Here is a 27,982-nt window from a genome sequence, read left to right as displayed (position 1 = left end):
CTGTTTATTTCATTTGACATTGAAATATTTGTATATATTTTATTAATGGTTGATACGAGACATTCCTGAAATGGAAAGATTTTGCCTGTCTTAATTTTTTTCAAATGAATTCTCTGATGTTTGAAGAGAAATAAAATAATAACTAATCTATTTTACTTTAACCTGGAAAAGAAATTTCTTTAGATAAGTCAGTTCTGAACCTTAGCCATAAAGCTTCAAAAATAGATGTTTTTTGATGACAGTAATTTTTTGATGGCAATGCTTGTAATTTTTTTTAATTGTGGTAGAATATGTAAAATGTATAATACATATACATATAAAATTTACCATCCTGACCATTTTTAACTGTACGTTCAGTGGTATCACATATATTTGTATTGTACCATCTGTCTTCAGAACTCTTTCATCTTCCCCAGCTGAAACTCTAGACCCATTAAACACTGACTCCCCATACTCTCCCTCCTCCCAGCCCCTGACAACTATCATTCTACTTATGTCTCTCTGATTTTGACTACCCTGAGTACCTCATATAAAGGGAATCATACAATATCTGTCTTCTTTAACTGACTTATTTCACTTAGCATAATGACTTCAAGGTTCTTCTGTGTTGAAGCGTATATCAGAATTTCCTTCCTTTTTAATTTAAGGCTGAATAATATCCCATAGTAACATACCACACTTTGCTTATTCATCTGCTGAATAATATTCCATCATATGTATATACCACATTTTGCTTATTCATCCATTTGTTGATGGACTTTTGGGTTGCTTCCACATTTTAGCTACTGGGAATAATGCTACTCTGAACATCAGTGTACATGTCTTGAAACCCTGCTTTTAGTTCTTTTGGGTGTATAGCCAGAAGTGAAACTGCTGTATCATGTGATAAATCTGATTTTAATTTTTTTAGGAACTTCCATACTGTTTTTCACAGTGGCCTTTTCCATTTTATATTCCCACCACAAGTGTACACAAAAGTTCCAATTTCTGCATCCTTATTATCCAACACTTATCCAACACTTATTTTCTGTTTTATTGATAATTGCCATCCTAATAGGAGTGAGGTGGTATCTCATTGTGGTTTTGATTTGCATTTCCCTGATGATTGGTGATGTGTTTTCATGTGCTTATTTGGCGATCTATATATCTTCTTTGGAGAAATGTCTATGTAAGACCTTTTCCCGTTTTTTCAATCGGTTTGTTTTTTTTGGTTGTTGAGTTGTAGGAATTCTCTGTGTATTCTGGATATTAATCTCTTATCAGTGTATGATATGCAAATATTTTCTCCCATTCCATGAGGTTATAATTTCAAAAACAAGGTTGACCAAAAGAAAATTGAAGGCCCTTTCTAGCTCCATCACTCTGGCTTCTCTGCCTTAATAAATATGTTCAGTGGAACATAATTTTGCCTTTCTTTAATAAGCTGCTGCTATAAACATTGTTGTTCTTTGTCATTGGAACGGGTGGGTTTTGTGGAGGTCATCTGCCTCTGTGTTAGATGGCCCCAGAGGACACGTATAAGCCTAGTTGGTGGCTTTCTGAACCTGGTCTCACCTTTTTGAAGAGATCTTCAAACAGCAAGGGTCTACTGCTGATTCTGCTTCTGACTTAACTGTCCACAGTTACCTTTTGTTTTGTTTTTTTTAAGATTTTATTTATTTAGGGCGCCTGGGTGGCTCAGATGGTTGAGCGTCTGCCTTCGGCTCAGGTCATGATCCCAGGACTAGCCAAAGGCAGACGCTTGACGACTGAGCCACCCAGGCGCCCCTTTTGTTTTGTTTTTCTTAAAATGTATCCAGGGATAGAATTGAAGATTTACAAAGTAATCCTGGTTCTTTCACTTAATCTTGGGCAAGTTATTAACCTCTAAGCCTCATTAGTAAAAAGTTACTGGGGGGATTATATGGGTTATTACATGCGAAGTTCTGAGAACAGAGTCTGGAACATAGTAAAACCTCAATAAATGTGAGTTGTTATGTTAGATAAAATATGCTTGGGGAATGAGGTCTACATAAGTCTTAGTATTCTAACTTAAGTTTTAGGAAATTTTTGGTTTTTGTTTGTTTTCTTTTTAAATGTCTTATTTCTAACTCTGGAAGTGTGAGATTTGGCTCTAGGGGTGGCTGTTCATCCCACTTGGCCCCACTAGACCCAGGCTGTATATGTTCTGGCATCCCATCTGGTTTGTACCCCTTTTCACGCTCAAGCATTCTGGTGTGATGGTACATTATCTGGTCACCTTAGATTTGACAGGAGTGAAGTTTTGCATTTCTCTTTCATCATGAATTGTTTTTCATATTCACATATGCCCCCACATTCCTGTCCTTCTATAACCATAGCTAATAATCAGACTAAGAAGAAAACATGTGTTTAAAACCCAAAATCCAATTGCCTTTTTCCCCTCTGTACACTAAGATTTAATATAGAAATAACTCCCTTCCCCGTCCTCATTTTCCAAACCAATAAGTCATACAACTTCAATGAATTGTAGGTACCCTATATCAACTTTTTTATTTTACAGATGCTGAGACCATACATCTCAGTTTCAGAGATTCATAGAAGTTAAATGTGACTTACCCCATGTAAGTGGTACATTAGTGACGGATGTACTCTATCCCAGGTCACTTGATGCCCATTGTTCTCTACTGCGTAAAGCAGTAAAAAGTGTTTTTATGGCAAAGGTCAAGGTTTTCCAAAGTGTATCATACAAGCACATTCCTTTAATGCTCTGTGGGGCAAAGGGGCTCCCTTAGATCATGCTGAATACTTCCTCCTGGAGGTTCATAATGCACCTTAGCACTTTAAAGATGCCAAAACATTCTATATGTAAAGAGACCTATCAGTTTTTGTTTCATCCTGCATTTTCCAAACTTTGGGAAAACTCTTTGGAAATGCTAGTCTAGGGTTTTTTGGAAGGCAGAGAGGTTTGATTTTTTTTCTAAAAATATTCTCATGGGATTGTTAATTCTGTTACCTTCAGTATCATTTTTCCCCTTCAGTTGGGTCGCTGCAATCACTGAAGCTTGTTTTAAGCCAGTTAGATCATTTGATTGAGATTGGTCATATAGACTATTAACAGAGGGAGCTCCCCCAGAATGATGATTCTAGAAAAAAATCCACTTTCTAGGGCCATTTGCATCCTGTGGGCCCTCTCTTTTCCTTTCTTTTCCTGCCATAACATCCAAAAATTGGATTTCATCCTGTTTTATGTAGGAGACAGACGGAGCTTGCCTAGAATGAAAACATCCCTGAGAGTTTTAACTGTGACTTATTCTCATTTCCAGCATCTAAAGGCAGTGGGTTAGATTAAGAACTAAATAACATAATACTGTGTTCCATATGGCATAGGGTTTTGGTTACTTAATAAATAAAAGTGTTCCCTGAGAATTTTGAGAAATAGGGTTTTAGTACTATAACTGCACAGTCAGGATTACCCCAGGATTTGAAACAGGGGACACAGGGTGGACTTAAGAGTTATATCTGATCCTGAAAAATCTCTCCCACTAAGTCTTTCCAAGACCTATGTTTATTTTAGTATTAGAGCTCCAGTAGAAAATACGAATGTCACCCAAATTAGTTCATCTTGAAGGGGATTCCCTTTGAATAGGAGCTACCAGGAAGAGACTCTGTCCCTAAGTCCCAAAGACATTTTATTTCAAGTCACCTCTCCAGGGTGAGACCCCAGCTCTCCCTGTGGTGCTAATTACAATGGCAGTTGGCCAAGCATCTTTATCTCAGCCTGTGACTTCCCTAGTGCTTGCTAGGTGGTCTTGTGTCTCCAGTGGGGCTGATGATGTTTTGTACCTTTGTATGTTTGCTTTAGAATATCTAATTATGCTCACCATAAAGTTGAGCTTTTTGAAAAAAAGAAGAAAGGAAAAAGAAAAAAAGGCATTTTTTGACAAGGTTTAAATTTCAGATAGACCAGGGTAACAGTGTCCCTACCAATCCTGCAGAATTTTCAGATGAAAATGATTCTCCTATGTGTATGTGCACACTTCGTACAATGTGACAGAGTAGGAACTCTGTCCACTACTGTGGACCCTGATTTTTCTTCATCTGGAAACATGGCACCATTCTTGTTTTGTTTCAGCAGTATACTTTGTGCTGTTAGTGAGTTTGCTCTGCAGGTTTTAAAAATTTAAAAGCAAACGGGGGCACCTGGTTGGCTCATTCAGTTAAGTGTTCTCTTGATTTTGGCTCAGGTCATGATCTCACGGTAATGGGATCAAGCCCCACGTTGGGCTCCATGCTCAGCAGGGAGTCTGTTGGAGATTCTCTCCTTCCCCCTGCTTGCCTGCACACACTCTCTTTCAAAAAAAAAAAAAATTAAAAGCAAACAAAACAAATGAAGCAATATGTAACTTCAGGAATGAGTAAAGAAGGAAATGAGAAGAGACCTACCATAAGGGGGACACTTTACCAGCACTGTTTACCATCCATTACTTCCAGATTCAAAGCTCATCTTTTTAATCTTTTTGTCTCTCATTTTGGTAAAGACTTTCATTTTTATCTGCATTCTTCTTAATATGTTTCAAATTTGAAAAAGAATTCTCTGTGCTGTTTTTGTGTTTTGTTTTGTTTTTAAGATTTTAGTTATTTATTTGACAGAGAAAGAGAGAGAGACAGGGAAAGAGAGAATACAAGCAGGGGGAGTGGAGGAGGGAGAAGCAGTCTTCCCGCCGAGCAGGGAGCCCGATGTGGGCTCGATGCGGTGCTCGATCCCAGGACACTGGAATCATGACCTGAGCTGAAGGCAGATGCTTAACGACTGAGCCACCCAGGCACCCCTGTTTTTGTGTTTTATCTACAAATCTTCAGTGAGAGAAAAGGATTTGCCCTGTAAATGAGGCCACAAACTTGGCTTCTAGGACCCTAGTTTTTTCTAAAGAACCACTGAAAGTACCTGATAGAACCTTAAAGCTTTTAAGGAGCTCAATTTGAAAACTAAGATTTATTAGAGTTACTATTTCTTAAGTTTGAACTGAAATTAACACAGGCAGATTTAATTTCCATTTTATAAAATGGGCAACATTTAATGTCAACTATACTTCAATGATAAAAATCTTTTTTAAATTGACAGTGTTCAAAATTACCCAAAAAAGCAGCCTTTTCTACATTTCTAGTATTTAAGAATAGAAAACTGAATTTACTTACATTAAGCACCAAACTTAAAAAAAAAAACTAACTTTGCTGGAGGAAGTAATTTTCTTGACCGTTTAATGTTTACAAAATAGTAAATTAAACTCTTTGGGTTCCTTGCTGGGTGGTTCTTACAGAATGCACTGTCAAATCCCTGTCTACCCATAGCCTTTCTGACTTCAATAGCAGGCACCTGGAGTAAAAAGTCTAACATGCTGTGTTTTCCTTGGTAGGTAGGTGAATTTCAACTAAAAATTGGCTTGTGTGAGTGTGTGATTTGAAGTAACTGTCACTTGGCATATTATCCAGTTTGTAGAAGGTTTCCCAGTCTTGAACATTAAGGGTAGATGATTTTATGCTTAAATTCTCATATATTTAATGGAAAAAGATTGAAGGAAGCATGGATGTTAACAGTGATTTTCTTAAACTTGAATTCCTAAGGTTATGCTGTGTCAGTAACAGAGATGAAAATAAATTCCAAGAATCTTGACACAGTTCTGTTTTCTAGCGTATTTTTTGTGATTTGGGGTGTGTGTGTTTATTATTTGTTAAAACACTTCATCCTTCATTATGAGGCTAGATTACCTCCTGGTTGGTTTTGTAACAATTCCAATAATAGATTTTAAATTGTGTTTTCTCGGGGCACCTCGGTGGCTCAGTCGTTAAGCGTCTGCCTTCGGCTAGGGGCATGATCCCAGGGTCCTGGGATTGAGCCCCGTATCGCATCCGGCTCCGTGCTCCACGGGAAGCCTGCTTATCCCTCTCCCACTCCCCCTGCTTGTGTTCCCTTTCTTGCTGTGTCTCTCTCTGTCAAATAAATAAATAAAATCTTTAAAAAAAAAATAGTGTTTTCTCTTAAACCATTATCCCTTTTAGTCAGATAAATTTTATATATCCAGGTGCTATACAGATACAGTATTCCTATTAACCCTGTTCTCTAATCTTAGAGTGTCTTCTCTTTGTGCATATATCTTCAGCCGGCAGCTCTGAGAGTTAGGGTTCCATGGTGTGGAATTTATTCTGTAATTGTTAAAATTATCTCTTACTGGTACTGCCCTGTCCATGTTAAGTCATAATATCAGGTAATAGAAGGCAGTATTTTTATTTCAGGGCTTCATGAGGACCACCTCTAGTATCAACCTCTTCAGTGTGGTTTTTTTTCCACATTTTTTTAATTAACATATAATTATTTATTTCAGGGGTACAGGTCTGTGATTCATCAGTCTTACACAATTCACAGTGCTCACCATAGCACATACCCTCCCCAGTGTCCATCACCCAGCCACCCCATCCCTCCCACCAACCTCTTCAATGTTTACAAATTGCTTAGAATGTTAGATTATAATGACTGATGGTTGCCTCTAAAGGAGTAAGAAAAAAAAATGAAAAATTTTTTAGTCTCTAAATACTTTTCCCTGTAATTTGAAATACTCTTTCCATAATTATATATTTAAATTAGTCTGATTTGTTACTTTTCACTGCCTTAGAAAGTATATAATTGGTACATTTTATGGCTCAGAATTGCAGCTACCACTGATTCATAATTCAAGTTTAACTATTTGTTTACATTTTCCGAAATTTTTACATGTGAATTTGACAGCATGTCATTTGCAAATAAAAGCAGTTTTCACTAGCTTGCTTTTTTTTTTACTGTGCAATTTGAAATACATTTGAAAAAATGAATAAAATTATTTTTGTTTCATACCAAGAAATGGATGAAAGGAGGCTGCTGGATCCAGGGTTGAAAGTTCGTAAAGGCCTCTGGGATTATACTCTGAAGAACCAGCAGATGGAATGCCTGAGTGACTGAAGAAAATGGGTGCTAATGCATCTAACTATCCTCATTCATGTTCCCCGAGGGTAGGGGGAAATGCTCAAGCCCAACAGACTTTTATAGGTAACTCTCAGTTTTTCTAATTTCATTTTCTTTTGTGGGTATAAATAGAATTGTGTTTTCAGTGGTCTTTTTGGCTGAAAAGAGAATTGAACTGTGGAAAAGTTATTATAGATAATAATTCTGCAACATCTAGGTTTTTTCCCAACAAATGTAAATCTATCTTGTATGATTTTATCCTGACCAAGCTGCTATAGCACTTTTAACCCTTTCTTTGGTGTCTTAACCATAATTGCCAGTTGCCCTCAGAAACCTGGCAATCTTCATTGGTGTAAAAATAGTGGAATACAAGCTTCTTGCATCCTGGTCCATTTATTTTCCCCAATGCAAAGCAGCCTTGGTATAGTTAAGAAGAAGAAGAAAAAAAACTTCACAATTACATACAAGTAGTATTCTTAATTTACAAATCTGCTTAACTCTCGTTTCCTAAAAATCCTTGATTAAAATCTGGTTTTTGATAGCCAGAGAACCAAAAGCATTTTGTCAAGTAAATAATAATCTACTCTGTTAGTCTCTATTCCTTATTTAATATAGAAGTAAACTATTTGAACTTTTTAATAACTTCCTTTATAGAAACAAAAGTCAATTTTATTTGAATGGTTCAGGAATATCTGTAAAAATTTTTAGCATGAAATATGTGTTAAAGTGAAGATTGAAAATGAATGTTAAGAACAAAGAAACATTTTCATTTGTTTGATTTCCTTCTTAGGGACATCATCCTATTCTCAGCAAGGCTATGGTTGTGAATCAAAATTATATAGCCTTGACCATGGCCATGAGAAACCACAAGACAAAAAAAAGAGAACCTCTGGCCTTGCCACCCTCAAAAAGAAGTTTATTAAGCGTCGAAAATCTAATAGGTCTGCCGATCACGCCAAGCAGATGCGAGAACTCCTCTCTGGGTGGGATGTTAGAGATGTTAATGCTTTAGTGGAGGAATATGAGGGAACTTCAGCCTTAAAGGAGCTTTCTCTACAAGCCAGTTTGGCTAGACCAGAAGCTCGGACATTGCAGAAAGATATGGCCGATCTTTATGAGTACAAGTATTGTACCGATGTAGACTTAATATTTCAAGAAACTTGTTTTCCTGTTCATCGTGCCATTTTGGCAGCGAGGTGTCCGTTCTTTAAAACACTGCTTTCTTCCTCACCGGAGTATGGGGCAGAGATTGTTATGGACATCAATACAGCTGGTATAGACATGCCCATGTTTTCTGCTTTGCTACACTACCTTTATACAGGAGAGTTTGGAATGGAGGACTCAAGGTTTCAAAATGTTGATATCCTCGTTCAGCTTAGTGAAGAATTTGGAACACCGAATTCCCTTGATGTAGATATGCGTGGACTTTTTGATTACATGTGTTATTATGATGTCGTCCTTAGTTTTTCTTCAGACTCTGAACTGGTTGAAGCTTTTGGTGGAAATCAGAACTGTTTAGATGAAGAGCTCAAAGCTCACAAGGCTATTATTTCAGCACGGTCCCCATTTTTTCGGAATTTATTACAAAGGAGGATACGGACTGGTGAAGAAATCACAGACCGAACTTTGAGGACTCCCACAAGAATTATATTAGATGAGTCCATTATACCAAAAAAATATGCGAAAGTTATATTACACTGTATGTATACTGATGTGGTGGACCTCTCTGTTTTGCACTGTAGCCCCTCGGTGGGGAGTCTCAGTGAAGTTCAGGCTCTCGTCGCAGGGAAGCCAAGCATGACCAGGGCAGAAGAAGCCATGGAACTTTACCACATAGCACTCTTCTTGGAATTTAACATGCTTGCACAAGGTATGAAATTCTGGTTTTTAATTTTGATTTCTCGAATTACATATTTGTCTTCCAAATTCAGAACACAGCCAATATGTTCAATATGATTTCACTGTTTGGGATGTGCCTGGGTCGGTTATTTTGAATCTATAGTTAAGGAATCTGAGAAAGAATTGAGGGTCAGTATTAATGTGGGTGTTCATTTAGTGCTAAAACCAAGCATTCAAAACTAGTGACTAAGAGCAATAGATGAGATGTGAGGCTCTTAATTCCCTAATGTCAGATGATAGGTGTGGGAATATATAACTACCACCTGCACCCTGTCTGCGCCCAAGCTTTCAACTAGCCTCGTTTCCCAGATTTCATGGTTATTCTTGATCTAGGACTCCTGGGGTAACTTTGTCTCATTTTTATACTTAATTAACTTATTGATGCTTGAATAGAAAAAGAATGAAAAGTCATTCCAAAAATGAAAATAGTCACATTTGGATACAAGTTTACTTGAATCAAAGAATTAGGCAGTTTCTGACTTAAATTTTTATTTTTATTTGTTTAAGATTTTATTTATTTATTTGACAGAGAGAGACACAGCAAGAGAGGGAACACAAGCAGGGGCAGCGGGAGAGGGAGAAGCAGGGAGCCCGGTGCGGGGCTCAATCCCAGGACCCCGGGATCATGACCTGAGCCGAAAGCAGACACTTAACAACTGAGCCACCCAGGCGCCCCTGATTTAAATTTTTAAATATTCTGTATCTTCTTTTCAGATTCAACTTGTATACCCAGCAACAGCCTACAGTGTGTAAGGCACGGTCAGTGCTAGACTCAGGAGCCTTCTTCACTTAATCTAAACTAAAACTTTTAGGTCAGGAAAGCACATTTTTGGGGTTATAGGCAAATGAATACATGAAGGTAACATGAAGGTAACATTAAAAGAATTATATATCTATTGGTAAACATTAGAATGTTAACATTTCAGAGCTGGAAGGAGACCTTCCACATGGAACAAAAGGAATTTGTGGTCTTGAAAGAATGCATTCTTTGCCGTATTTTAAAAGAAAACAAGCTAGGGGCGTCTGGGTGGCTCAGTCGTTGGGGTTGGGCGTCTGCCTTCGGCTTAGGTCATGATCCCAGGGTCCTGGAATCGAGCCCTACGTCGGGCTCCCCGCTCAGCAGGAGGCCTGCCTTTCCCTCTCCCACTCCCCCTGCTTGTGTTCCTGCTTTCGCTCTCTCTCTCTCTCTCAAATAAATAAAATATTGAAAAGAAAACAAGCTATATGACATGAAATTACTTGAGGATTTAGCTAATGAGTGTTTGCTGAAAGAACATTAGAAGTTGCCAATTAGAAGAAAATGTTAATGGCTGGGTCAAAAGACAGATTTAATGAACTAAGGAGTAATGAAAGCTACACACATTTTTCTAACTTGAAAATAAAAATGTATGTTGTATGGCTCAATCAGCAAATTAATAGGACTTTGAGAAATAAAGCCCCAGCTTAATAACAATAAGAAATAAATTACATGAGAGGAATTATACAGAAGAAAGCACTGATAAACCTGAGTGAAAAAAGTTGAGATTTCTGTTACCTAAAGGATCTTTTAAAATCTTACTTTACCATTATCTTTTTAGTAATAGTACTAATTTAGTTTTGTTACCACAATTAAAATGTTAAAATATTTTTATCAGTTTAAAACATTACATTAATAATAGTAGGCTATTTTGATGTCAGACTACAGGAAAATAATGTTATCAAAAATAACCTCGCAGCTTGACCTACCACTATTTTATTCTGTAAAACCAGGTTTGTCAGAAAATGCCTCTACAGAAAAATTTAAAGGTTGTGACATTGCCCAAAAGGTGTAATAACATCTGTTTTCTCAACTTGGTTTTGTTTTTTGACATGTTTAAATAATAAACCAAAGTGTACTATATACACTTTGCTGGGGTTTTTTTAAATATTTTATTTATTTGGGAGAGTGATTGAGAGAGAGCACGAGTGGGGTGAGGGCCAGTGGGAGGAGCAAACTCCCCACTGAGCAGGGAGCCTGATGTGGGGCTCAGTCGTGGGGCTCTGGGATCATGACCCCAGCCGAAGACAGACGCTTAACGACTGAGCCACCCAGGTGCCCCACTTTGCTATTTTTAAAAAATGGGAAAGGATCCCCTAATACAGTTCTTTGGGGGTTTGTTGTTTTAAGTTTTGAGTGAAGTAAAATTGTGAGCCAGCTCTTGGCTCTTAGGTAATACTTGATCTAGAGTTCTTTTATGTTAAGTGAGTTTAAATATTTTTTTATCATTTAGCTAGAAATTGTATTTTTTTAGTACATTTAAAGATATAACACTCCTTGTATTACCTTAGTCTTGGTCACTATAAAATATATATATATATGTATTCCCTTTGTTTCCTTTCATTATTCAAAATAGAGAGTTTAGGTTATTTGTTTTTATTTTTGCACTCCATGTAGGCCTCATTTTTCCCCCATGCCTATGATACTGTACATATTAGTGTTTATAACAGACCATACTTTCAGCATAAAGGGCTGAACCCCTTTTCTGTGGGAAGGAGAATATTTGGTCACTGGGAGAGGAATTTTATACCATGAAGTTTAAGAGCTCAGACTCTAGAACCAGACAAAATGGATTTGAATCCTTCACTACCATGTTTTAATGTGCTTGACCTCAGAGCAAGTCACCTTTCTAAGCTTCTATCATTTATAAAATAAAAATAGTAACCTTGTAAAGTAGGATTATGAGGCTTAAAGGAAATAATATGTTAAGTGATCTGACTGGCACCTGATACATAGTTAGCATTCAATAAATATTAGCTGTTAAATGATAATCATCAGAACATATTTCATTCACTACCACATTCTTTTCTAAAACTAACTTTTAATAAATAAAATCTAGGGCGCCTGGGTGGCTCAGTCGTTGGGCGTCTGCCTTCGGCTTGGGTCGTGATCCCGGGGTCCTGGGATCGAGCCCTGCATCAGGCTCCCTGCTCGGCGGGAGGCCTGCTTCTCCCTCTCCCACTCCCCCTGCTTGTGTTGCTGCTCTCACTGTCTCTCTCTGACAAATAAATAAAATCTTTAAAAAATAATAAAATAAAACAGCAGCCATTTACTGAACAAACCATTTAAAATAAATAAATAAATAAAAATAAAATCTAAAAAAAAAAGTGGGGGAGGCCACCTGAGTGGCTCAATTGGTTAATAGTCTGCTTTCGGCCCAGGTCATGATCCCAGGGTCCTGGGTTTGAGTCTTGCATCAGGCTCCTTGCTCAGCAGAGAGCCTGCCTCTCCCTCTGCCTGCCACTCCCCCTGCTTGTGTGCTCTCTCTCTGACAAATAAATCTTTAATAAAAAGAAAATAAAACTATTTACATTCAGAAAAATAATTTTATAACTATTGATTAAACCTAATACTAACTATATTTTGTAGATTTTTACTATTACCAATTTCAAAATTTTCTTACAATTTTATCACTAGTGAGATGGTGCATGCCACTTATCAAACTATTGTAAATATCTGGCTATTTGTCATTCTACAATTGGTTTTTCTCGGCAGGAGTTCTACAAGCAGATTAAGCCTGTAATACTCTGAGGCATCTATTGTGTGTAATGAATTAGCATCTCTCTGATGCATCCAGCATGGTAATAGTTATGTACCATTTTGGAGAGAATTAAGAAAATAATCACCAAAATCATCTTTGTTCTATGATTCAGACGAGGGCTTAACTTCCAGTTAAGCAATGCTGTGAGACTAGCCTGTTGGGCAGCTTGAGGGTAGGCCCTTATTGTTGTCATCTTTGTGTCCCCTGTGCCTGGGACATAGTGGGCATTTAGTAAATGATTCTGAATTAATGACTGTTACATTTTATTCCTAATTAGATTTAACTTCAAAAGTTAAAGCCCAGTTTTAAAAAGAAACAAATTCTGTCAAGGGAGGCTGGGACCTTGAGACTAAATACATCCTTCAAGATGGAGAGGTGATTTAATAGTTCCAAGAGCATCGTAAAAAGAGGCAGTATAGGCAGATAGCCAGAGTGGTTTGGATAAAAGGGCAGATTCCTGGCCTACACCGAGAATGCGTTTTATTCAGACAAGTAGGCAGTCACTATTAGGGAGGTCAATTAATAGGTAATAGGGCCTCAACTTACTGGCCTGGCATTTTAGGATGAGCTTTAATTTCACTTGATTTCCTACATAGCAGATTAAACATAAGTTTATTTCTGGCTCTTCCAAAGCCCTAATGGTATAGTAAAGGAATAAAACAAATATAAACCCTCAGTGACAAAGATACCCAAGAAGAAAACAAGAGTGGAGAAAGGATACTGAAATTTTTGGAAGCTGAAAAGCAGATAAGGACTGATCACTGACTTGAAACAGAAGAGTAGTCTGTAACTCTAGAGCCTATAAAGGGGGCTACTGAGGATAAGAGAGGCGATTCACAGGGGGTACTTAGTACTCTGGGAAGAAGGGGTAAGTGTTGCAAATGGAAAAGAGAGATTTGATTTTAAGTCTGACTACTGAATGGATCAACCCTTTCCCCCACCGTGGAATTCACCTTTATAGGTGGTGTCAGAAAGGAATGGGGTTTTGTTTTACTCCATATAGTGAGCTAGTTTTCTGAGTACTCTATATTAATCCATATTTTCCTCTGATTTGTGCTACCTTTTTTCCTAAATTCCCAAGTATGTTCGGGTTGGTACTTTCTCCATTTTGTTTCAGTGGGCCATCTGTCTGTTCTTTACATCAGTATCACTTGTGCCACTTGGCAAATCCTAACCTGCCCCTTCAGTTCCCTTCTCTACCCCCCACCCCCAACCAAACCAGTTTATTTTCTAAAGAAATCAAACTAGAGAGATTTCAAATCTGGAAATAGCTCCAAAAAGGGTGGGTGGGGGTGTGGGGTAAAGCACAAGGTTGAAATCTGAATTTATGTCAAAGCCTACAAAGTAAATGGCAAAATCACTCCTGTTCCCCTGCTCTAGTCTAAGCCAAACAGATACAAGATAAAAAATTAGAGCTCTAGAAATGGTGAACAGCCCAAGAGCATATAGACTGATGGAGACTAGTGTTACGGAGTTCCATGATGAAGTTATGCTCGGGAGTTAACATGGTGAAAAAACCAATTTGCCTTCCAGTTTTTCTACAGAGAAGACTATAGTCAGCAGTCCTGCTTTTGCAACAGAGCTTCCACACAGCAGTTTACTGCTTCATTCATAAATATGAAAACCCGTCTAAGGCTCAGGGGACATTTGAAGAAAGCTTCCAAATTGAGACAGAGGTCAGAACAAAGTATTAGCAGCAACCATGAAGAAAGCAGAAGAAAACTTTAACAGAAGTAAAATACCCTTATGTAAGAGAGCACTCTGTTGAGTCAACGAGACATAAATAGGATACCGTAAGAGTAAAGACAGGAACTCTGGGAAGTAAGATAGCAGAAATTAAAAATATAGAAGGATTGAAAGGTGAAATTGAAGAAACCTTTAAAAAAATAACAGAGCTGGACAATAGTGGAGACAAATAAGAAAACTATAATATTGGTCCAGAAGATGTAACAATTTAACAAGTGGTGGTTTTAGAAACATACCAGAGAAAATGGAAGAGAAGCCAATATCCGAGGAGTAATATAAGAAATACTGCTAACGCTAAAGGACTTTCTGTATTAAAAAGTCTTATCCCGGGGTGCCTGGGTGGCTCGGTTGGTTAAGCATCCAACTCTTGATCTCAGCTTGGGTCTTGATTTTGGGGTTGTAAGTTCAAGCCTACTTTAAAAAAAAAAAATTTTATCCCTTTCTGAGGGAAAAAGAGAAGATTCTAAAATGTTACAGCGAGGAAAAAATTTGGTTCCATACAAAGAAACAGGACTCTTAATAGTATTGAGCTTTTCAGTAGCAGCAGCTGAACACTGTAATATAGTGGTACAGTGCCTTTGAAAAGCTGATGGAAAATTATTTTCAACACAAAATTCTATATTTAGCCAAACTGTCAATCAAGTATAAGGCTAGATAAAGCCATTTTTTTCAGTCTTGCCTCAGAGAACTGATCTCCCTTGCACCCCTACTGAGGAAGGATGTATTCCACTAAATGATGAAGTGAACCAAGAACAAAGAAGTGTGGGATCCAGGAAATGGTGTCAAACACAGGAAATAAGAAAGGGAAATCCTAAGTACTGGCTATATAGTAGGTCTAGCAGACATCACGTCTAGACTGGACCAGGAAGGTGAAAGGCTCTAGGAACATTAAATGACAGAGGACACTGAAAGAGATTTCATGGGTCTTTTGGTGCTTTTATGAAGAATTAACAGTAGATTTATAGAAAATGAAGGAAGTAGCGCTGTGAATTGTGTTAAGACTGATGAATCACAGACCTGTACCTCTGAAACAAATAATACATTATATGTTAAAAAGAAGAAGAAGATAGTAGGAAGGGAAAAATGAAGGGGGGGGTAAATCAGAGGGGGAGACGAACCATGAGAGACTATGGACTCTGAGAAACAAACTTGAGGGTTCTAGAGGGGAGGGGGGCGTGGCCTGGTGATGGGTATTAAAGAGGACCCGTATTGCATGGAGCACTGGGTGTTATACACAATGAATCATGGAACACTACATCAAAAACTAATGATGTAATGTGTGGTGATTAACATAACATAAAATAAAATGTAAAAAAAAAAAGAAAATGAAAGAAGTGGGGAAAGAAGAAAATAATAGCTCCGAGAAAAATTTAAAATTACATATGGAAGAAAATATAATTCTGGTATGCCACTTGGCTCACAGTAAGCAGTATTTAAATATGAACACTGAATATTGATTTAATAAAAACTATAATACAGAGAGGTAAATGCCAGAAGAAACAACTAAAAAATTGAGAGGAGATGCCTCTGGGGAGCAGGACTGGGAGTAGGAAAGACATAGGGCAGATGATTTTGTCTTTAGAATAAGCTTTTTATTACTACTAATTACAAGACCTTTTAGATCATGAGCATATACTGCTTTGATTACAAAATTAATTTTTTAGTACAATAAAGACATGACTTCAGTGCCCAGAAGAACCAGAGAGACCTAGATAGGATAGGCCTTAATCCTAAAGAACTGGGGGATTTGTCATATCTATCAATAATGTTAACTAGTAAGATCATGCTTATCATTTTAGGTTACAGAGGGCTTTTACTTTCTCTCATTTGGTCTCCCTGACAACCTGTGAGTATGGTGGGGCTCAGAGATGAGGAACTAGCCTTCTCCTGAGATTGTGAATAAGATTGTGACTCATACCAGCTCTTCTGACCCCAAGCCCAGAAATGTGGGCATGGTGAGAGAGGGGAGCAGCATGAGAACCACTTTCCAGGGATGAAGGTGGGAGGCCACTGTGGCCCAGTTGTAAGAACAAAATAGCAGACTAGTGATTGAAGCATCAGCTCTGAGGAGTCTCAGCCGTGAGCCTGATTTGTGCTGAACCACTTGAGCAGGAGTAAGTGAGGGACATGTGGGCCCAGTTAAGACATTTAAAAACTGGGGGGGCAAGGGCCTCGGTAGGTCACCACTCAAACTTTGCTTCAGAGCACTTAGCCAGAGAAGTAGGCCATTCTTTCCTGAGTCGATGAGTGTTCCTGGATCAGTTATTTGACTCTTTTGGCTGTCAGCATTACGACCTTCTTCCTAGTTTTGAGAAGTTCCTCACGGTACAGGTCTTGATGGAGGGCAGAACCCACCCCCCAGTGTACAAACTTAAAAGGTCAAATACTTGCTTTCTCAGCCTTCTCAGTGGTTAATGTTTACGCACATGACCTGGGCTTTTTGAATGGGAGCCGATAGAACAGAAAAGCAAGGGCTGTAGAGAATTCTTTGTATGAGCAGAGTGGGAGCAGCAACATGTAGCAGAAAAGGAGAGAGGTCAGTGGCAGTGATGCCGCTGATGGCATCCACCGTCTGTACACAGAGCAGGAGCTGTGGTGGTCATAGGCCGTGGGCAGCCGGGGGTACCCACTGGGCTCTTTGCCTGACGTAGTGCTCACTCTGCAGCCTTCCTCTGCTCTTGTTTGTTTTCTGAGTCTGGTCTTCAACTTTCTCAGGAACTGTGGGCTAACGATATCCTTTAGATAAATCCCTTTTCTCTTTAATTAAGCCAACTAGAGTTGTTTTCTGTGGTTACAGCTTGGAAACCTGGGTGATAACAGTACCTATAGTAAAAAGACCAGTGTATATAATTCCAAAATAGATGACTAGATTTAGAAGAGCCTCAAAAGAAGGGTCAGGTGTTTGAGCACTGACTTTCACAATGATTTTAGCATACACTACACTGTGTAAACACCTCTGAAAATGTGAGTACCATGGTGAGAATATATATTGATTTCTAATTCTTTGAGTAAAAATCCACTCTTTAGGAGAACTGTAGGTTTTCTCATGAATTTTAACAACCTTGGGCCTACCATAAGAACTTACATTTCCTTGTTATAAATACTCCTGACCTCAGAATTAGCACCAATATCTACGTGTATATTCCAGGTCAGGGCATTTTACAGTAGTACACTTTAAACCACAGATTTTATTTTTTCATCTTGATCAAAAATGTATTTTTCAATCTATGGAATATGAAAATTATTTATAACATTAGTTCCAAAGTGGACTCTATAATGCATTGCCCATATTTTTAGTCATAATGCATGTGATTATATTTTATTGGGTTAAAAATCTAACAGAGAAACAACTGAAAGCTATGACCTAATTTTCCCTTAACAACTTGGTCAGATTTCAGGAGTATGTGATTCGAAACAAATGCAAAGTAGTAAAGACTAACTGTTCTGACTCACTAAGCCCTTCCTCCCTCTTCCATCCTCTCCACTGTCTCTGTGTTGACATTCTTTTTCTGTCTCAGTTCAGTTGAACTGGCAGTTCATTGTGCTTCTATCTGTAATTGTTTCCTCTTTAGCAAATTAGTCGGACTATACTTCCTAGAGAATAATGGAGCTAAGTTAAAGACCATTATCAACAACAGATCAGAGTAAAAATGTAGATTTCAGTTACCTATACAACATAGATGAAGAATTATTCTGTTTCAGGAATGGCAGTTCAGATGACTCTCAAGTTACACATCTCTAATCATAATGACACTTAGCATTTATGAAATTCTTCGCTCAAAATTACAAGTAGAGGGACGCCTGGGTGGCTCAGTCATTAAGCATCTGCCTTCAGCTCCGGTCATGATCCCAGAGTTCAGGGATCAAGCCCCACATCAGGCTCTCTGCTCAGCGAAGAGCCTGCCTCTCACACCACTCATGCTCACTCTCTCCCTCTTTTTCTCTCAAGTAAAGAAATAAAATCTTAAAAAAAAAAAAAAAATTATGAGTAGAGCTTTAAAGTGTAATATTTTGCTGCATTTTTTATTTTAGAACTTAAACCATTTTTCATATAGACTACAAACTCTCCACCTCTGATCCTCTCCTCACACTTTTCTTTGGTCTTAGAATATCTTTGCCTTTGACCACTAAATGTCCAAGTTCTACCATACTCTTTAAGGCTAAATTCACATGCTACTTCCTTTGTTTTGTCTTAGGCATTCCAAATTAAAAGTATTTTCTACTTCCTGCAAACTTCTAAAACACTTCTTTTACTTTTCTTTTAGGTTCTTACATCTAACTTATTTTGAAATTACCTATGTACCTGTCTCATTTCCTCTATCAACTAGTGTACTATATACTCTCTAAAGACAAGGTCAAAATCTTCATCATCTTGAATCACCCAAAGAACCTAGCACAGTACTTTGCTCTTAGTAGACTCTTAGTTACATTTTTAAAAAATTTTTTTAATTCAGTTTAATTAATATATACTATCTTATTAGTTTCAGAGGTAGAATCAATGAGTTACATATTTTGAGTTATCTTCAATACCTATGAAAACTGAGTAACTTTTTCTTTTTAAAAGGGGGTGTGTGTAATAAACGTTTAACCGTTGAAGTTGCAAATAAAACTAAGATGCCCAATCTCAATCTAGAAGATAAATATGAAGCATTATTTTTAAAAATAAGTTTAGAGGTGGTCAAAATGGTGTATAATTCCATACCATTAAACTCAGTTTTAAGTTTCAAATAAAGTCTCATCAACTCTTTCTTTTGTTGTCCATTGGTATATAATAGGTATCAGTTGAATTTAACATATTCTTGGAAGCCAGTGAAGACCGTTAATCTTTCGAAGCCAAAAAGTTTAATCTGAGGACAATTAGAAGCCTTTCTCAATAATAAGCAAAATCTTTTCCCTGTCATACTAAAATCCCAAGAATACCACAGTTGAGGGAAATGATGAAACAGGAAGACTTGCTTGTTTTGGTTTGGTTTGTTTTTCTTCCCCAACACAAATTATGTGTTTATTTTAGTCAGGATCTGAGAGATTTAATTAGAACTTTGCAGACACTAATATAATCAGTCAAAAGATGAAATGCTGTAGTCAGGTCATTAGGATATGGACACAAAACTTTGAACAACATAAGGACAAGAAAGAGCTGAGCTTTTATTATTTAAAGAGTATACTGAACTCTGAACACCGTGAGAATATCGGAAAGCATCTGCAATGATGTTGCCCGATGCAGTGTATTCTGAAGTGGAGAGAGACTTAATTTCAGGTTAGCATTTTTTTGAACACCATTGCTACGCAAGATGCAATACCAGGGAGAAGAGAACTAAAAGGAACCATGTTTGAATGTCACTATGTACCTAGCTTCATGATGGGCACCCTGCATATGTCTTTTGTTTCATCTTCACAACAACCCTGTGGAGCTTGGAGATTTGCTCAGGTTCACAGATAAATAACGGTACCCAAATTTAATGGTACTTTGTAAATATGAAGTCTGGGGTCAGATCTGTGCTCCAATCCTGGCTCTGCCACATACTCACCATATAAATTCTTCCTGGGTTTCTCAGATGAGCTTGTTCCTTTCTCATCACAGAAGTGTGGGCACCAAGCTCTGTGCCTGGCTTGCATTTGGGAGGGCCTTAACAAATGTCTTTAAAACTGAATTACTGGGGCACCTGGGTGGCTCAGCATCTGCCTTCAACTCAGATCATGATCCTGGGGTCCTGGGATCAGCTGAGTTGGGCTCCCTGCTCAGTGGGGAGTCTGGGGTCTCTCTCTCTCTCTGTCTCTCGTTTGCTCACTCTCAAATAAAATCTTTTTAAAAAACTGAATTACATTAACTCTTTGGTAGACAGTTTCTAAAGATAAGAATTGAGTTATTTTCCTTACACATCATTTGACAGCACGGTTCCAAGTTTCTAAAGTCTAAAGAAATTACCAGATTCAGACTTTTTTCAGCTATGATACATAGGATTACAATTGCAGAGAACATTGAACATTGGATGGCGAAACAAGACCATAAAAAATGGTCCATAGAGTTTTCCCATGGTGGTAAGCTGTTTGGTGTAAACTCCCATTCCACTTTGATTTGATTGTAGTCCCTTTTTCTCACAGAAACACTAAGAGAAGTGGCCTAATTGTTGCCTTTTCCTAAAGCCCCAACTTATTTTTGTTTTTCTGACTCTGCCATAGTTAAATTTTGACTACTCTTACACCTTCTATTGCCAAGGAGTACAAACTAATGCAATCCAAGCTGCAGGTTATTTGGGGGAAGACATTAGTGATTGAGGAAGGAAAATGATAGAAGAAAGAACCTCAGCATTGTACAAATACAATATTGAGATACAGAATTCAAGTTTTGCCTTAAAACCAAATATTACACTTATTTCCTAAAATGTCTAGAGTAGAAGGGACTTTAACCACACAGGGGTGTTTGTCTCCTTCTGGTTTTGAAAGTGGCTGGAAGAAACTATTCCAAGAATTAAGATAGATTAGTAATGACATTATTTAGCTGTTATTGTGTAGAATACCTCTCTTAATCTTTACGGTAACCTGTATGGTAGCTACTGTTGTTCTTCCTATTAGAGAGATGCTCTTCCTGTTATTAGAGATGCAGGTAAAAATACTTACATTGTTTCTTCCCCGAAGCCACTTCTAATCACATCTACTTTATATGTATGTGAATGTGTGTGTGTATTTCACACGCATATCTTGTTATGTTGTAGAATAAATAGTACCACACTATACATATTATCGTTTTGCCTTTTTCACACTTAAGCTTTGCAAAAATTATGTCAATATGTATAGTTACTTTATTTTAATAACCATATTTTTTGTTTTGTTTCTTTTTTTTAAGATTTTATTTATTAGAGAGAACGAGCAGTGGGGAGGGCCAGAGGGAGGGAGAGAGAGAGAGAGAAGCAGACTCCCCACTGAGCAGGAAGCCTGCTCAATCCCAGGACCTGGAGACCATGACCTGAGCTGAAGGCAGATGCTTAACCGACTGAGCCATCCAGGCGCCCCTTTGTTTTGTTTCTAAAAATGTAAGAGATGTACTGATGTTTGGATATTCAGATAATACAAATAATACAAAAGGTATTTAAGAACCCTTCAGTCTCACTTCCCAATGGAAAGCACTGCTAACAAATGGTATACCTTTTTATAAATTAACTCCCAAAGACTGAATCTGAGTTTGGAGTATATGTAACTGACCAGAAAGTTCTTGCCTCCAACTATTTTTTCATATATTTAGGTGAAAAAAAAATATCAATTTCTATTACAAATTAACATGGGCTAGTCTTACTCAGTATGTCTCCACGAAGGGAATGACTTTGATTTATTAGAAGACTTTGAGGGGTGCCTGGGTGGCTCGGTTGGATGTCCAACTCTTGGTTTCTGCTCAGGTCATGATCTCCCTGGTGTGGTATCGAGCCCCACATTCGGCTCTGTGCTCAGTGGGGAGGCTCCTTCAGCTTCTCTCCCTCTCACCCACACTCTCACTCTCTGTCTCTCAAATAAATAAATGAAGTCTTTAAAAATAAACAAGTAGGGCACCTGGGTGACTCAGTCAGTTAAGTGTCTGCCTTCAGCTCAGGTCCTGATCCCAAAGGTCCTTGGATCGAGTCCCTCATCAGGCTCAGCAGGGAGTCCATTTCTCCCTCTGCTACTCCCCCCTGCCTGTGCTCGCTCGCTCGCTCTCTCTCAAATAAATAAAAATCTTTAAAAAAAAATAAATAAACTTTGAGCTCTGTTTTGGTTCTCTTCACCATAACATTTTTGTATACCTCATACTTAGCATTGACATTGTCCATAAACTTCTGATACATGCTCTACATGCCATGGCATTTGAAGGTGAAATATCCACACATCTGAAAGTTGTGCCAAAAACCCAAAAACACAAACGGTTTGCACACTTACACGTCTTTGTTTCTAACCATATTCCTCTTCAACCGTAATAGTATTAGGCCTTTTCCAAAATGGGTTGATTTTAATACAATTTCTGCTGTCAGTGTGTTTCTTCCTAATGGAGGCTTACATCTATTAAAGAGCAGTGCTGAATTTTGAGACTGATTGACCAAAATACTTTTAGAAGATACGTAGGCATCACATTGGTTCTCTAAACCTTTTATATCTAGGCTTGTATCTAATTATGAGAGGTTCAGAAAAGCTTCTAAGCTAAACTGTGATTAAATAGTCTCTTCATTATTCTAATGCATCATCTTAACTTTCAGATTGATTTTTTTTTGTAGATAAGTGTAAGCAGTAAAATATTAAGTATCTAAAGTCTTCATTGGTAGGGTGCCCCACTTCTATATTTTGATGTCAAGTTTTTAGATATACGAAGTTAAATAGAAGTGGTTGGATACAGTGTTGTAAATCTGATCATCATAATAGGTCTATAAACCTGAGAGAATGGCAGCTGCCTGAGTTCTCAGCAAATAAAGGTGAAAATGGGACATTATGGAGGAGAAGGAAGAAAATAACCTGTCGATGCAGATAGACCTCGGTATAGAATTAGCACTATGACTCATATACTTATATTCATTTAGCACTTACTGTATGCCAGACCCTGAGATTGAAGTAATGAGTAAGATCGTCTAGTGCTAAGTACCAATAGGCAGTTAACGGTGTAAATGTCTTAGAGCAAAACACTGGATGGTAGGGGAGCACACAGGAAGAGGAGGAGCCCCAGACCTCAGTATGGAGAATTAGGGAAGGGAGACAGTATCAGGAGCTTCCCAGAAAAGCTGAGACCTGGAGAATGAATGGGAGTTAAGTAAAGATTGGAGATAAAGGTTAGGCAGGAGGAACACGGGTAGAAAAACCCAGAGATAAATCAGAGCCAGGCACTTGGGGTTAGGATAGGGGTTGCAGAGATAAGAGGGGTGTGGTGAGAAACGAGGCTCCAGAGACCAGCAGGGCTCTGCAGTAAAGGACTTGATATACTGTGCAGAGACATTGGGCTTTATCCTGGGCACAGCAAGTAATACGGCCTGATTACGAGATCTCTTTGGCTGAGACCATAATCAGCACGTAGACATCGTGAGAAATGTTCCAGAAATAGTGGGTTGTTTTTTTTTTTTAATACATACATCCTTTAAGCAGATACAATCTATAAATTACTCATCAAAAACTGCTAATTCTTTTTTGAAGTTTCTTACTATATTTATTCATTAATTTAGTAGAATTTTTCAGCACCTGCTTTTTGCCAGGCACTGTTGCTAAGCTCCTAACTCACATCATCTATGGTAAGTATTCTCTCCATTTTATAGGTAAACTGACGCTTGAAAATACTGTTACCTGGGGTTCAGCTAGAAAGTGTTAGGGCCAAAATTTGAATCCTAGTCTTCCTAACTGCAGGGCTATGCTTTCCCATCGTGGGGGGAGAGGGATGGGAAGAAATTATCTGTGAGGTACATTGTTTAGAAGGGAAACACAATCATATTTAAGAGATAACCAGTAAATATCAGAAAGTTTTCTGAAAATCATAACATGGCTCTACCCCCAGACCTTTGGATTTTTCTTATTATTATAGCAAGTATAGATGTAAATGGGTATTTTTTGTTTTTTGTTAAAGGTATGTAAACCTCTGAGTTGTTCACATACTGAGACTTCTAGAATTGTTTTGGGGAGGGAGAGGGACAAGTAGACGCTGAGCTGAGGGCGGACCTGGACGGGGGGCTCGCTCTCAGGACCCTGAGATCATGACCTGAACTGAAATCAAGAGTCGGATGCTTAACCAACTGAACCACCCAGGCACCCCTAGAATTGTTTTTATTTAACATTTTAATAAGTGATGTGTGAGTGGAAAGTACACAGTACATTTGGGTTGTCAGCATTTCTGTTCTCTTTATAATCTTTGACTTGCTCTGTTCTCTTGAGGCTCTGCTCTCCCCCTACCCTCTCCCACTCCCCACAGACCCTGTGCTTACTTCTGAATTAGAATACACCAGTATAATGGTGTATGAGGAAACTTAATTATAGTAAGAGGTAGATTTTTGAGGATTAGGGAACATTTTCAGATGAGGAAACGGACAAAATTTCACACATCACACAGTTAAAGGGAATTGGGGTTGGGTCTCTGGTCAGTCTGACTCTAATAGTGTATCTTGCATCTCTCTTCTAGTCAGATGCCCACACATAAGAATATGTGTTCGATTTCAAGGAGTTCGGGTGTCCTGTAGGCTCCAGAATTTGATTCTCTGCAGTCTAGTGCAGCAGAGGCTTGTATAGGGCGTCTGTGTTTAGAGAACATCCCTGTGAAGGCTTTTCCCTTTCATCATGCTGTTTTCACTTATAAACACTGAAGCCTAAGTATTTAAAAATGCCATATCAAACATTAATTTATAAACATTAAAGCAATATAAATATATAAATATGTAAATATATATTCAAATAATTATCTTATAATTCAAGTGAGTATCTTAAGTGTTCTTAGTCTTGTTTTTTTCCTTTCATGTCTTAGAGAAATCGTTAATCTTTTATAATTGTGTACTTTAGCCTCCACCTTTATTACCAAGTTACTACAGTAACAACTTTCCTATCTTCTTCTCTGTCCTTTTCGCACAGCTTGGCAAAAGCTATCAGAATAAGGAATACAAGCAGTCAGGGTGTGTTTTCACACCCAAGCAGCATGAATCTCAGTGGTTTCCTCTCTCCCATCAGAGGGGAGTAATGTTCTCAAAGCAGAGAACCTTCTCATTTCCTTTCTGATATTTGCTTGGATTCTGTGGTCAGTGATTGATTTTATATTGGCACCAGGGGAAGGAACTCTTGGCAACTTCCATAGCCTGATGGTTTTTGTTTGTTTTTTATTTGATTTTTTTGAATAGATAATATATTCAGATGGAATAGAATTCAAACGGTACAAAGAGTACTCAGCGAAGAGTCTCCTGCTTTCCCAACTTTTTGGCCCCCACCACTCAGTTTCCCTTCACAGAGGCATCCAGTGTTACCAGTTTTTTGTAAATCCATCCAGAGATAGTCTAAGTACATAACTTTTAAAATATATTGAAAGGAGGGATGCCTGGGTGGCTCAGTCAGTTAAGCGTCTGCCTTCGGCTCAGGTCATGATCCCAGGGTCCTGGGATCGAGCCCCACATCGGGCTCCCTGCTCCGCGGGAAGCCTGCTTCTCCCTCTCCCACTCCCCCTGCTTGTGTTCCCTCTCTCACTGTGTCTCTCTCTGTCAAATAAATAATCTTTAAAAAAATTTTTTTTAATATATTGAAAGGAAACATAAAAAGATATTTGGAATAGATCTATAATATTACTAATGCCCTCTGGCATTTAGTTATTGCAAGAAACTTGTAAGAGTCCCCCTATTGAAAGGGACAGAAACTTGAAAGATATCCTTCAGTGTAGATAAATATGTTGCACTTTAAGACTCTGCTCTATATTATGTATAGAAGTTATTTTTTAATATCTACCCAACAGGAGTAACCAAATTCTGAACATTAGCCAAAAGGGTATGAGAAATAAAACCCAGAAAAACTCAACTTACTTTTCCTCCTTTTTGCAGTGAAAATAGATTTTAATCTAGATTTCTTTTCTTTTATCTCCCCCCTACCGCATTATCGAGACATAATTGACATATAGCATTGTGTTAAGTTTAAGGTGCACAATGTAATGATTTGATACATGTATATACTATAAAATGTTTACCACAGCAAGGTTGGTTTGTGCATCCTTTACCTCACATAATTTGTTGTGGTGGTGGTCAGAACACTTCGCTGTACTCTCAAAGCAACTTTCAAGTAAACAATATGGTATTAACTGTAGTCACCATGCTGACATTAGAATTCTGGACCTTAGTCATCTTATAACTGAAAGTTTGTACCCTTTGACCAGCCTCTCCCCATTTCACCCCTCAGCCCCTAGAAACCACCATTCTATTCTTTCTGTGAGTTTGACATTTTTAGATTCCACATGTAAGTGAGGACATAACAGTATTTGTCTTTCTCTGACCTATTTCACTTAGCATGATGCCTTCAGGGTTCATCCATGTTGTTCCAAATGGCAGGCTTTCCTTGGAGCAGGGGAGAACAAGGGCAAGCTAGCACCCACAGGCACCTCTGTGTCTGCCTGTTACCGTAGCTGGGTGTGGTGACTTCTAGAGAGTAATGCTCGTGCTTCTGCCCTCCCATATGTATATATATACACATACATATATACACACACATACACGCCACATTTTCTTTACTCATTTGTTTCCACATCTTGACTATTGGAAGTAATGCTGCAGTGAACTTCGGAGTGCAGACATCTCTTCGAGATAGTGATTTCATCATCCTCAGATACATTCCTAGAAGTGGGATTGCTGAATCTATGGTAGTTCCTTTTTTAATTTTTTGAGGAACCTTCATGTTGTTCTCTAGTGTCTGCACCAACTTATATTCCCACCAACAGGACACCAGGGTGTTCACGCCCTTGCTGGCATTTGTTAACGCTTGTCTTTTTTGTACCAGCCATTCTGCCAAGTGGAAGGTGGTACACTGTGGTTTTGGTTTACATTTCCCTGATGATGAGTGATGTTGGGTACCTTTTCATGTACTTTTTGGCCATTTGTATGTCTTCTTTGGAAAAATGTCTATTCAGGACCTCTGCCCACTTTTTTTTTTAAGACTTTATTTGACACACACAGTATGTGTGCATGAGCAGGGGGAGTGGCAGGGAGAGGGAGAAGCAGGCTCCCTGCTGAGCAGGGAGCCTGACTCCTGGGATCATGACCTGAGCCAAAAGCAGACGCTTAACTGACTGAGCCACCCAGGTGCCCCTCTCTGCCCACTTTTTAATCAGATCGTTTGCTGTTGAGTTGTAGGAATTTCTTACATATTTTGGATATTAGCCCCCTATCAGATATATGGTTTGCAAATATTTTCTCTCATTCTGTAAGTTGCCTTTCAATTTTGTTGATTGTTTCTTTTGCTGTGCAGAAGCTTTTTAGTTTGATGTAGTCCCACTTAATTTTGTTGCTTGCGCTTTAGGTGTCATATCCAAAAAGTCATTACCAAGACCCATGTCAAGGATTTTTATTCCTATGCTTTCTTCTGGGAGTTCATGGTTTCGGTCTTACATTTAAGTCCTTAATCCATCTTGAGTTAGTTTTTGTGAGTGGTGTAAGATAGGGGTCCAGTGTCATTCCTTTGCATATGGATATCCAGTTTTCCCAGTGCCATTTACTGAAGGAACAGTCTTTTTCCCATTGAGTATTCTTGACTCCCTTGTTAATTGGCCTTTTTTTCTTTTTTTGGCCAAAACAAATTTGGCCAAACCTAAAATATTGATTGCAGTTTTTCTTACCCTCTTCAGAGAAGTGGTAAAGTTAGACATGTTCTGAGAAAAGACAGCTGAAGTAGAGCAAAGAAAGGAGCACTCAGGACAGACTAAAATGATTTGGATTGCTCAGTATGTCAGCAGCGGTATTACTAGAATGGTCATAAACTTACTGTGACAAGAAGACCCTAAGGTGACCCCTCATGATCCCCGTCTTCTGATATTTATACCTGCTTAAGCGTGAACACAGCGTCTGTCTTGTTTCTAACCAATACAATATGGCAGGGATGGGACATCATTCCTGTGATTACATTTAGAGAAGACTCACATTTTTTTTTTTAAGATTTTATTTATTTATTTGACAGAGACACAGCAAGAGAGGGAACACAAGCAAGGGGAGTGGGAGAGGGAGATGCAGGCTCCCCGCGGAGCAGGGAGCCCGATGTGGGGCTCGATCCCAGGACCCCGGGATCACGACCCAAGCCAAAGGCAGACGCTCAACCAGCTGGGCCACTCAGGCACCCCAGAGAAGACTCCATCTTTTTTTTTTTTTTTTTTTTTTTT

General features: G+C 38.3%; 1 protein-coding gene across 3 annotated transcripts in view; it reads left to right on the top strand.

Annotated features, from left to right (window-relative positions):
* Window positions 1-27,982, top strand: part of BTBD7 (BTB domain containing 7) — an 80,254-nt gene that overhangs the window by 19,529 nt on the left and 32,743 nt on the right. For all 3 annotated transcript variants that reach the window (XM_073895809.1, XM_025869431.2, XM_025869430.2), the window contains exons 2-3: window positions 6,852-7,039; window positions 7,746-8,825. In XM_073895809.1, coding sequence (XP_073751910.1) covers window positions 6,958-7,039; window positions 7,746-8,825 — 1,162 coding nt within the window. In that variant the 5' untranslated portion in view covers window positions 6,852-6,957. The remainder of the gene's footprint in view (window positions 1-6,851; window positions 7,040-7,745; window positions 8,826-27,982) is intronic.

The sequence above is a fragment of the Callorhinus ursinus genome, unplaced genomic scaffold, assembly GCF_003265705.2.
Source record: "Callorhinus ursinus isolate GAN/ISIS: 27379988/994484 unplaced genomic scaffold, GSC_fseal_2.0 scaffold8, whole genome shotgun sequence".
Classification (NCBI taxonomy): domain Eukaryota; kingdom Metazoa; phylum Chordata; class Mammalia; order Carnivora; family Otariidae; genus Callorhinus; species Callorhinus ursinus.
The sequence above is the reverse complement of the archived record's forward strand: the minus strand, read 5'-3'. Positions and strand labels throughout refer to the sequence as shown.